Source organism: Salvelinus alpinus, chromosome 23 (genome assembly GCF_045679555.1).
Source record: "Salvelinus alpinus chromosome 23, SLU_Salpinus.1, whole genome shotgun sequence".
In the NCBI taxonomy this organism is placed as follows: Eukaryota; Metazoa; Chordata; class Actinopteri; order Salmoniformes; family Salmonidae; genus Salvelinus; species Salvelinus alpinus.
Genome location: NC_092108.1, coordinates 11,442,153 through 11,454,518, shown reverse-complemented (window position 1 = coordinate 11,454,518; position 12,366 = coordinate 11,442,153). Strand labels below are relative to the sequence as shown.

Here is a 12,366-nt window from a genome sequence, read left to right as displayed (position 1 = left end):
TAAACACACACACACACACACACACACACACACACACACACACACACACACACACACACACACACACACACACACACACACACACACACACACACACACACACACACACACACACACACACACACACACACACACACACACACACTCGGTCACTTTGAATTTAGTGGAGACAATGGAGTGTGGTTAGTGTTATAGACAAAGTCCATCACTTTGAAAATGGTGGAGGTGGTAATAATGTGATAATAATTCATCAAACAACTCTATTATCAAAAAACTCTACTGAACAAAATTATAAAGGCAACATGTACAGTGTTGGTCCCATGTTTCATGAGCTGAAATAAAAGATCCCCAAAAGTTTCCATAAGCACAAAAAGCATATTTCTCTCAAATTTTGTGCACAAATTTGTTTACATTCCTGTTAGTGAGCTTTTCTCATTTGCCAAGATAATCCATCCACCTGACAGATATGGCATATCAAGAAGCTGATTAAACAGCATGATCATTACACAAGTGCACCTTGTTCTGGGGACAATAAAAGACCACTCTAAAATGTGCAGTTTTGTCACACAACACAATGCCACAAATGTCTCAAGTTTTGAGGGAGCGTACAGTTGGCATACTGACTGCAGGAATGTCCACCAGAGCTGTTGCCAAAGAATTGCATGTTCATTTCTCTACCATAAATCGCCTCCAATGTCATTTTAGAGAATTTGGCCTCACAACCACAGAACACTCCACATCCGGCTTCTTCACCTGAGGGATTGTCTGAGACCAACAACCCTGACAGCTAATGATACAGGAGTATTTATGTCTGTAATAAAGCCTTTTTGTGGGGAAAAAATTATTCTCACTGGCCGGGCCTGGCTCCCCATTGGGTGGGCATATGCCATCCCATGCCAACCCATGGCTGCACCCCTGTCCAGTCATGTGAAAAACATAGATTAGGGCCTAATGCATTCATTTCAATTGACTGATTTCCTTATATGAACTGTAACTGAGTAAAATCTTTGAAATCGTTTCACGCTGCGTTTATATTTTTGTTCAGTATAAATAAACAGTAACCAGCGCTCTTCCTGTAGAACAATACATGTTACAATGATATTCAATTATGATAAATTAAATGCTGGTATTTCAATGCACACCTCAAACAACTGTGCTAATGCTACGCTCGGTTGCAGCAGCTTTTCTATTATAAAACGATGCTTCTGGACAATAGCAGACCCATAATAGGAACAATAAAATAGCATGATATTCACAATAGCTCGGAAACTCTGCATTTTCCCATAGCATCCCTACACAACTGGTGCTGTAGCCTCGAATGAAACGGCGGGAGAAATTGGCAAACCCCAGGAAACGTAGCTGCACCCTGGACGTCGGTTGGGACCAATCCACTTCTGCTTTCAACTTTTCAGGGTCCATCTGGACATTTCCTTCAGTGATGACATATCCCAGAAAGGTGAGTGTAGAACGGTGGAACTCGCACTTCTCCGCTTTCACAAATAACTGGTTCTCCAGGAGGCGCTGAAGGACTTGTCAAACATGGAAGACTTGTTCTTGGGCAGAACGGGAAAACACCAGGATGTTGTCGAGGTATACGAACACGAATCAATATAACATGTCACGGAGCACATCGTTTACCAGGGCCTGGAAGACAGTGGTGAGTTGGTGAGTCCAAACAGCATGACCAGGTACTCATAATGTCCACTGGCAGTGTTGAAGGCTGTCTTCCACTCATCTCCTTTGCATTCCGAAGGTCCAGCTTGGAGAAGATGGTAGCCCCCTGGAGAGGTTCAAAAGCCGAGGAGAGGAGTGGTAGGGGGTTACGATTCTTGATCGTTAAGTCATTAAGACCCTGGTAGTCAATGCACGGGCGCAGGGTCTTGTTCTTCTTTTCCACAAAGAAAAACCCTGCTCCGGCAGGGGATGCAGAATGACGGATGCCTCCAGCAGCCAGAGAGTCCTCAATATACTCCTCCATGGCCTTGGTCTCCGGGCCGGATAGGGAATATAGCCGACCACAAGGCGGTGTGGTGCCCGGGAGAAGGTCAATGGCACAATCGTAGGGACGATGCGGGGGAAGAGAAGTAGCCCGTGCCTTGCTGAAGACCTCCAGGATGTCATGGTACTCTGCGGGAACGGCAGAGAAATACGAGGCTTTACTTAAGCCCTGAGGAGGACATCTCAGGGAAGGCTGCGCCACTTTGCGACAATGGGAATGACAGAACGGACTCCAACCCAGGATTGAACTCGTGGTCCAGTTAATAACGGGGTTGTGTTTTTGGAGCCAATAAAATCCCAAAACAACAGGAACATGGGGGACTCAATGAGGAAAAGCTGTATAGCCTCACTGTGATTTCTTGAAACCTGCAGATTAACAGGAACAGTGCTGTGGGTAACTCTTCCAATGGCTTAGCGTCCATGGGAACAGAGAGGAGTTGAGTGGGGATACATCATTCAGAAACTAGGGTAGCGGCCATAAAACTCTCATCCGCACCGGAGTCAATGAACACCCGAAGAGACTTTGACTGGTCTCCCCACAGCAGTATCATAAAAAGGAGTGTGGATGATGGGAATTAGAGGATTCCCAGTTTCTCACCAGAATACTTGTACCTACTAAAGAAATAGGTCTCTTAACAGGGCAGGTGGCAATATAATGTCCCGCAGCGCCACAGTACAGAGAACAGTTGGAACTCAGCCTACGGGAACGTTCCCTAGGCGATAGTCCAGCTCTGCCCAGTTGCATAGGCTCATGAGTAACCGACTTACTCGTCGCCGATGATTCTCGAGGGAACTCGGGTGGCTTCGGCTCTTCTCGGAAGTGCACACTTCAGGGACCTCTGGATTCCTTCGGAGGTGAGCAAGCAGCAGTGGATGAATGAATGTTCCTGAGACCCGACCTCCTCTCTCTCCGACGTTGCCGTAGACACCCATCAATCCTAATCGTAAGGGCGATAAGGGAATCGAGGTCCAATGGTAACCCCTGCGCTGCGAACTCTTCTTTTATTTCCCCCGAAGGAAGGTATTGAACAGAGCCTCCGGATTCCAGGCACTCTCGGCGGCTAATGTCCGAAACTCTACCTCGTGTTTTCTGCTGGCTTGCCCCACCATCACAGAAAGCATTGAGCTAGGCTGAAACACCTGCATTTTGGAGCTGCCTTACTCAAGGAAACAAAACAGAGACCATGTTTGTACGCGGCTTTGTTTGTACGCGGCTTTATTACTCAATAATATATTATTTTTTTTACATTGTTTGCAAACTGATATCTGACACGTATTAATGCCAAAATAACATGCAAAACAGGCAAGCCCATTGCTAAAAATGTTGGGCTCAAAACATCTGCCCTGAATGAACGGTCACCACTGCATCTAGGCACCATTTACAGATAATTTCCGATTTAGCTAGCATATGCAGCATTTATCGTGAAAGCTGTCTCAGCGAATGCAGGAACATTGGCTTTAAAAGATGCTTAGCCAACAAAGGGCAATCTAATCAAATCGGAGTTAATCCTAGCCTAGAATAATGTTCAAATTCCTTATTATTGTTGGCTAGTCTTTTCCCCCACCATAGCATATAAACTCCCAGGCATGGAGGTCATGGGGAGGTCTACAGGCGTAGGCTGGTGGTTCACAGGCTGGGGTTGGTGGTTCACAGGCTGGGGTTGGGGTAGTCCCACCATACTGTAGATGGAGGGTGATGCTGGACCTGGAGATTCCTGCTCTTCACCACCTACTTGACTGTTACCTGGAATCTGGAGAATAAAAACATACAGTTACAACTTCACTATGAATTTATGAATGGTCACCCGGGTATAAAACAAGGTCATTAATTACCTCAAATCAATAAATTAAATATTTCTCAGTGGCTGTTTAATGCGCTAAAATGTAAGCATTAAATGAACATAACTTTATCTTTCAATTAGAATGTATACATTTTCCAATAACATTTTAGTTTTTTAAATGACAGTAGCTGAGGTACAGTATCTTACCCTGACTGTAGCATACTCTGTGTTTATAATTTCCTCTTTGTCACCTATAATTTAACAACATAAAAATACAATAAATATTTAAAAGTAAGATGTTCAGAGACGCTACAAATATATATGTACTGTATATACACCACATGCTAAAAGTATCTGGACACCCCTTCAAATTAGTGAATTCGGCTATTTCTGCCACACCCTTTGCTGATAAGTGTATAAAATCGAGCACACAGTTGTGCAACCTCCATAGACAAACACTGGCAGTAGAATGGCCTTACTGAACAGCCCAATGACTTTCAACATGGCAACATCATAGAATGCCACCTTTCCAACAAGTCAGTTCATCAAATTTCTGCACTGTAAGTGCTGTTATTGTGAAGTGGAAACGTCTAGGAGCAACAACGGCTCAGCCACGAAGTGTTAAGCCATACAAGCCCACAGAAGAGGACCTCTGAGTGCTGAAGCACGTAGAGCGTAAAAATCGTTTGTCCTCGGTTGCAACACTTCTACCGAGTTCCAAACTGCCTCGAAGCAACATCAGCACAAGAACTATTCATCGGGAGCTTCATGATATGGGTTTCTATGGCCGAGCAGCCGCACTCAAGCCTAAGATTGGAGTGGTGTAAAGTTCGCCACCATTAGACTCTGGAGCAGTCGAAACTCGTTCTCTGGAGTGATGAATCACACTTCACCATCTGGCAGTCCGACAGACTAATCTGGGTTTGGCCAATGCCAGGAGAACACTACCTGCTAGAATTCATAGTGCCAACTGTAAAGTTTGGTGTAGGAGGAATAATGGTCTGGAGCTGTTTTTCATGGTTCGGGTTAGACCCCTTAGTTCCAGTGAAGGGAAATCTTAACGCTACAGCATATAATGACATTCTAGATGATTCTGTGCTTCCAACTTTGTGGCAACAGTTTGGGGAATACCCTTTCCTGTTTTCAGCTTGACAATGCCTCTGTGCACAAAGTGAGGTCCATACAGAAATGTTTTTTCGAGATCAGTGAGGAAGAACTTGACTTGCCTCCACAGAGCCCTGACCTCAACCCAATTGAGCAGCTTTGGGATGAAATAGAACACCGACTGCGAGCCAGGCCTAATCACCCAACATCATTGACCGACCTCGCTAATGCTCTTGTGGCTGAATGGAAGCAAGTCCCCGCCGCAATGTTCCAACATCTAATGGTACGCATTCCCAGAAGAGTGGAGGCTGGTATAGCAGCAAAGGAGGGGACCACCTCCATATTAATGTCCATGATTTTGGAATGAGATGTTCAACGAGCAAGTGTCCACATACTTTCGGCAATGTAGTGTATATATACAGTACCAGTCAAAAGTTTGGACACACATACTCATTCAAGCGTTTTTCTTTATTTTTACTATTTTCTACATTGAGAATGCCGAAAGTGTGAAAACTGTCACTCATGCAAAAGGATTTTGTATTTCTGATCAATTTTATGTTATTTTAATGAACAATTTTTTTTGCTTTTCTTTCAAAAACCAGGACATTTCTACGTGACCCCAAACTTTTGAATGGTAGTTATATGTATTTGTGTATGTATGTATGTATGTATGTATGTATGTATGTATGTATGTATGTATGTATGTATGTATGTATGTATGTATGTATGTATGTATGTATGTATGTATGTATGTATGTATGTATGTATGTATGTATGTATGTATGTATGTATGTATATGTGTGTGTGTGTGTGTGTGTATATACTGTATGTATATATATATACAAATTGTGATTTAATCACATCCTGTTATCACCAGTATTCACAGTTAATGAAGTTACTGTAATAAGATCCTGAGCTTACCTTCATTTATCTTTCGCCAAAGAACAATGCCAATTAGGACGAATAATCCAACTATGATGAGGACGCCGACAGGTATCCAGACTTTGACATGGGAGTTGTCGTCCGCTTCCTCCCTCGATAGTTCCTCTGCTTCTTCCCACAAAATATCAAAGTCAGCAAAGCATTGTTTTTATTTCTCCTTTATTTAACCAGGTAGGCCAGTTGAGAACAAGTTCTCATTTACAACTGCAACCTGGCCAAGATAAAGCAAAGCAGTGCGGCACAAACAACAACACAGAGTTACACATGGATTAAACAAGCATACAGTCAATAACACAATAGGAAAGTATATGTACAGTGTGTGCAAATGAGGTAAGATAAGGGAGGCAAGGCAATAAATAGGCCATAGTGGCGAAATAATGACAATTTAGCAATTAAACACTGAAGTGATAGATGTGCAAAAGATGAATGTGCAAGTAGAAATACTGGGGTGCAAAGGAGCAAAGAAATAACAGTATGGGGATGAGGTAGTTGGATGGGCTATTTACAGATGGGCTATGTACAGGTGCAGTGATCTGTGACAGCTGGTGCTTAAACTTAGAGAGAGAGATATGAGTCTCGAGCTTCAGTGATTTTTGCAATTTGTTACAGTCATTGGCAGCAGAGAATTGGAAGGAAAGGCGGCCAAAGGAAGAATTGGCTTTGAGGTGACCAGTGAAATATACCTGCTGGAGTGCGTGCTACGGGTTGGTGCTGCTATGGTGACCAGTGATCTGAAATAAGGCGGGGCTTTACCTACCGAAGACTTATAGTGTCACGTCCTGACCTTAGTTCCTTTTTTATGTCTCTATTTTAGTTTGGTCAGGGCGTGAGTTGGGGTGGGCAGTCTATGTTCTTTTTTCTATGTTGTTGTGTTTCTATGTGTTTGGCCTGGTGTGGTTCCCAATCAGAGGCAGCTGTCTATCGTTGTCTCTGATTGGGAGCCATACTTAGGTAGCCTGTTTTCAGACTATGATTTGTGGGTAGTTGTTTTCTGTCTTTGTATTAGTTACCAGACGTAACTGTTTCGGTTGTTCTTTGTTTGTTTATTTTGTATTTTAGTGTTCAGTGCATTTTTATAAAATGACGAACACTTACCACGCTGCACATTGGTCCGATCCTTCCTACTCTTCCTCAGATGAAGAGGATCTCCGTTACATATAGATGACCTGGAGCCAGTGGGTTTGGCGACGAATATGAAGCGAGGGCCAGCTAACGAGAGCATACAGGTCGCAGTGGTGGGTAATATATGGGGCTTTGGTGACAAAACGGATGGCATTGTGATATACTGCATCCAATTTGCTGAGTAGAGTTTGAGGCTATTTTGTAAATGACATCGCCGAAGTCAAGGATCGGTAGGATAGTCAGTTTTACGAGGGTATGTTTGGCAGCATGAGTGAAGGATGCTTTTTTGCGAAATAGGTAGCCAATTCTAGATTTAATTTTGGATTGGAGATGCTTAATGTGAGTCTGGAAGGAGAGTTTACAATCTAACCAGACACCTAGGTATTTGTAGTTGTCCACATATTCTAAGTCAGAGGCATCCAGAGTAGTGATGCTGGACGGGCGGGCAGGTGCGCCCAACGATCGGTTGAAGAGCATGCATTTAGTTTTACTTGCATTTAAGAGCAGTTAGAGGCCACGGAAGGAGAGTTGTATGGCATTGAAGCTCATCTGGAGGTTAGTTAACACAGTGTCCAAAGAAGGGCCAGAAGTATACAGAATGGTGTCGCCTGCGTAGAGGTGGATCAGAGAATCACCAGCAGCAAGAGCGACATCATTGATGTATACAGAGAAAATATTCAGCCCGAGAATTTAACCCTGTGGCACCCCCATAGAGACTGCCAGAGGTTCGGACAACAGGCCCTCCGATTTGACACACTGAACTCTGTCTGAGAAGTAGTTGGTGAACCAGGCAAGGCAGTCATTTGAGAAACCAAGGCTGTTGAGTCTGCCGATAAGAATGCGGTTATTGACAGAGTCGAAAGCCTTGGCCAGGTCGATGAATACAGGTGCACAGAATTGTCTCTTATCGATGGCGGTTATGATATTGTTTAGGACCTTGAGCGTGGCTGAGGTGCACCCATGACCAGCTCGGAAACCAGATTGCATAGTGGAGAAGGTACGGTGGGATTCGAAATGGTCGGTGATCTGTTTGTTAACTTGGCTTTCGAAGACCTTAGAAAGGCAGGGTAGGATAGATATACGTTTGTAACAGTTTGGGTCTAGAGTGTCTCCCTCTTTGAAGAGGGGGATGACCACGGCAGCTTTCCAATCTTTGGGGCTCAGACGATATGAAAGAGAGGTTGAACAGGCTAGTAATATGGGTTGCAACAATTACGGCGGATAGTTTTAGAGAGGATCCAGATTGCCTAGCCCGGCTGATTTGTAGGGGTCCAGATTTTGCAGCTCTTTCAGAACATCGGCTATCTGGATTTGGGTGAAGGACGAATGGGGGAGGCTTGGGCAAGTTGCTGTGGGGGGTGCAGGGCTGTTGACCAGGGTAGGGGTAGCCAGGTGGAAAGCATGGCCAGCCGTAGAAAAATGCTTATTGAAATTCTAAATTATAGTGTATTTATCGGTGGTGACAGTGTTTCCTAGCCTCAGTGAAGTGGGCAGCTTGGAGGAGGTGCTCTTATTCTCCATGGACTTTACAGTGTCCCAGAACTTTTTTGAGTTTGTGCTACAGGATGCAAATTTCTGTTTGAAAAAGCTAGCGTTTGCTTTCCTAACTGCCTGTGTGTATTGGTTCCTAACTTCCCTGAAAAGTTGCATATCGTGGGGGCTATTCGATGCTAATGCAGTACACTAAAGGATGTTTTTGTGCTGGTTAAGGGCAGTCAGGTCTGGAGTGGAGTTTATATAACATGTAGTCTAGATTATTGTGCGTGCATGTACAGGTGTCATTGATGGTGGAGTTAGAGTTCACTGTCAGGACTGGATGCTCAACTCTCGCTGAAAACAAATAGAAACCCTTTATTGTTTGTTTATTAACCTGAGTACATGAGATAGAGTACCAATGAATATGTCTTTAACCTGTACACCATGTTAGCTTGTTTAATTAAACTGTGTCACTGTAGAAAAAATAGAAAAACTGTCAGACATACCTTGTACTTTTATCAAGTATTTAGCAACATTTCTGTCATTGTTACCAAACAATACTAAATCATAAAGTCCACTGTCTCCTTCCTGTAGGTTCTTCAGTAGCAGAGAGAAGTCTCCCTCACTAAATTCAGCCCTACCTTTGTACCTATCAAAGGTAACTTTTGGGGGGTACATTACAACATTGACTGATGTGTTAAACTTCCAATATAGCACATCAACATCTTGCAGTGTAACATGTGTCTGGACATTCAGGTGAACATCCTGTCCCTTCAGCACAAACACAGAGGTCTCAGCACTGGGCTCTGAAATAAACACAGAATACTTCATGTAAAAAAAAATATGAAAAAGCCCATCGTACAATGTGACAAATACAGCGGCAGGATATATGAATTTAGCAACTCAACCTCCTAAAGGAATATGTGGAAATTGATTGTTTTTGCAAATAGCCAAACTGGCTGACACATTGTAATGATCCAATTTGCGATATTTGTAGTTTGGGCTGGAATTTCTCTATACACCCTATTTGCTAAATGGTTTAAAGATGAACCCATTAATAGGATCAGATGCCTTTAGATCAACAGAGTCACAACCTTTGTTACAAGTAATACAGAAGTACTTTTACAATAAAGAACTAGGATATGATACACACTATCAACTGTTCAGTTTCAGAAACCATTCAGTAAAAGCAACTTGATGAATTATAACTCCAGGAAGTACAACCTAATCTGCCTAAAAGCATAGATCACTTGGGTGCTCAGAGAGGTGGCGTTTTTCAGCCCACAGATTTGTGGTTGGCTGACAGACATGTCTAAAAACAAGTGGAGCTATGCATTTCTGGTAGTGTGAAGTTCCATGCTTCAAATGGCGTTGTGGCGTAGCTTCCTGTCACTGACTTTACTGTAATGACACTGAACTCTTTCTTACAATGGTACAGTTTACTATCACAACCAAACATTGGTGTATTACTCATTAATTATTGTATTACAAAACATATGTTTAAAACTATAGTATTTTTTTTTTTTTATGTGCCCTACAGTTAATTACATACTGTACTTTCAATTTAAAAGTCTATCAATTACTTGAATGTTGTAAAAATCAACATATCACAACACATCACATGACTTAAAACTTTAGTACTTCATTAGATGTGACTTCATCGGAGTTCCTGTGTCACCCACTGGCTAGACAACAATTACACTGGTGGGACTGGCTATACAACCATTAGACTGGTTAGACAACCATTACACTGGTTAGACAACCATTACACAGGTTAGACTGGTTAGACAACCAGTACACCGGTTGGACTGGTTAGACAACCAGTACACCGGTTAGACTGGTTAGACAACCAGTACACCGGTTAGACTGGTTAGACAACCAGTACACCGGTTAGACTGGTTAGACAACCAGTACACCGGTTAGACTGGTTAGACAACCAGTACACCGGTTAGACTGGTTAGACAACCAGTACACCGGTTGGACTGGTTAGACAACCAGTACACCGGTTGGACTGGTTAGACAACCAGTACACCGGTTAGACTGGTTAGACAACCAGTACACCGGTTGGACTGGTTAGACAACCAGTACACCGGTTGGACTGGTTAGACAACCAGTACACCGGTTAGACTGGTTAGACAACCAGTACACCGGTTAGACTGGTTAGACAGCCAGTACACCGGTTAGACTGGTTAGACAACCAGTACACTGGTTAGACTGGTTAGACAACCAGTACACTGGTTAGACTGGTTAGACAACCAGTACACCAATACACTAATAAATGGCCACCCAGACTATTTACATTTGTTTTTACACTGCTGCTACTCACTGTTTATTATCTATGCATAGTCACTTTACAAATTACCTCGACTACCCTGTACCCCTGCACACTGACTCGGTACCGGTACCCCCTGTATATAGTCTCGTTATTGTTATGTACATTTCTTGTGTTACTTTTTGATTGATTGGATTTTTTTGTTGGTATATTTAGTAAATATTTTATTAACTCTATTTATTGAACTGCATTGTTGGTTAAGGGCTTGTAAGTAAGCATTTCACGGTAAGGTCTACACCTGTTGTATTCGGCGCATGTGACATACAATTTGATTTGATTTGGACTAGTTATAAGCAGAGTAATCAGTACAAATTATACTGCCTGTTACTTACTATAGCTACTAATCAGATTATAGACACACATGTCTAATCAATATAATAAATATCACTATATATATATATATGTCTTAAAAAATGCTTTTACCTGCTCGATGGAGAAGAGTTAGTAGAATAGCGATGGGGAAACACAAGGTCGCCATACTTTGATAAATGACTAAACCTAAACGAGGAAGTATTGTCACATAGGCCTAGACTTCCTCTTCCTCTAGTAGGTTTTTATACCCATAACCACAAATTTCACACAACATTGTTTACAATTCTAAAATGTTACATGGCATGTGAAATGACTTGATAACCTGTTTCCAATTCATTTGAAATGTATTTAGGAACTGAATATGCACTCCAAAACACTCAGGTATTTGTGAAAGCAAAGACGGGGTAGAATGCATTTTTATCATGTTACAAATCAACTTGTGTTACTGTAAGATTTGTTATTGTGTAGTTATTGTCAAGAGGTGAGTGTAGCTGGTGCATCGAAGTCAGGCGCAGAAGAGCAGAGATGAGTGGACAAAGCACTTTACTAAGGCAATCATTTGCACAGAACGCAATAGCGTCACAAAACAAATGCCCAACTATCCAGTGAGGCAGCACAAAGTACAAAAAACACAAGTACAAAGTACAGGCTACCATCAAGCACGGGTAATAAAATAAACCCAGCGCAAACCAGCCGGAACCGTGCCAACCGCAACAATAAACAATTACACACACAGACATGGGGGAACAGAGGGTTAAATACACGACATGTAATGAGGGAATGAATACCAGGTGTGTGAGAAAACAAGACAAAACAAATGGAAAATGAAAGGTGGATCAGCGATGGCTAGAAGACCGGTGATGTCGACCGCCGAACGCCGCCGAACAAGGAGAGGGACCGACTTCGGCGGAAGTGACACGTGGCTCCAGTAGCGCGCCGACACCAGCCTCTGGGGCGACCCGGAGGGCGAGGTGGAGGGAAGTTGTGACAGTTATACTATTTCCAACACATTTTTAAGGTGGGCATTTCTGGTAGGGCAGCCCCTACCAAATTACTGACACCCAAATAGGTTAGCCATGCCTTTCATTAACTAGCAGAAAACAAATAATTCAGTTGACGTTCATACCGGTCATAGATTATGGTGATATTGTCTATATGACTGCAGCTGCCACTGTATTGAAGTCATTGGACACAGTTTATCATAGTGCACTGCACTTTATTACAGGCGACAGTGTCACATAGAATGACGCTGGAGCGATGAAGCAGGTACGGGGAGTAAAACATTTAATAAATAACGGA

General features: G+C 42.8%; 1 protein-coding gene across 2 annotated transcripts; it reads right to left on the bottom strand.

Annotated features, from left to right (window-relative positions):
* Window positions 1-3,206: 3,206 nt before the first annotated feature.
* LOC139550240 (uncharacterized) lies at window positions 3,207-11,242 on the bottom strand. Of its 2 annotated transcripts, none has more exons than XM_071360984.1 (5): window positions 11,179-11,242; window positions 8,930-9,229; window positions 5,805-5,936; window positions 3,987-4,030; window positions 3,207-3,749 (listed from the first exon to the last, which is right to left on the bottom strand). In XM_071360984.1, the coding sequence occupies exons 1-5, from the start codon at window positions 11,231-11,233 to the stop codon at window positions 3,537-3,539; spliced, it is 744 nt and encodes a 247-aa protein (XP_071217085.1). In that variant the 5' UTR covers window positions 11,234-11,242; the 3' UTR covers window positions 3,207-3,536. The 2 variants fall into 2 exon arrangements, with proteins under 2 accessions (XP_071217085.1, XP_071217086.1); XM_071360985.1 differs by having other exon boundaries at window positions 5,805-5,933.
* Between the last annotated feature and the right edge of the window lie 1,124 nt (window positions 11,243-12,366).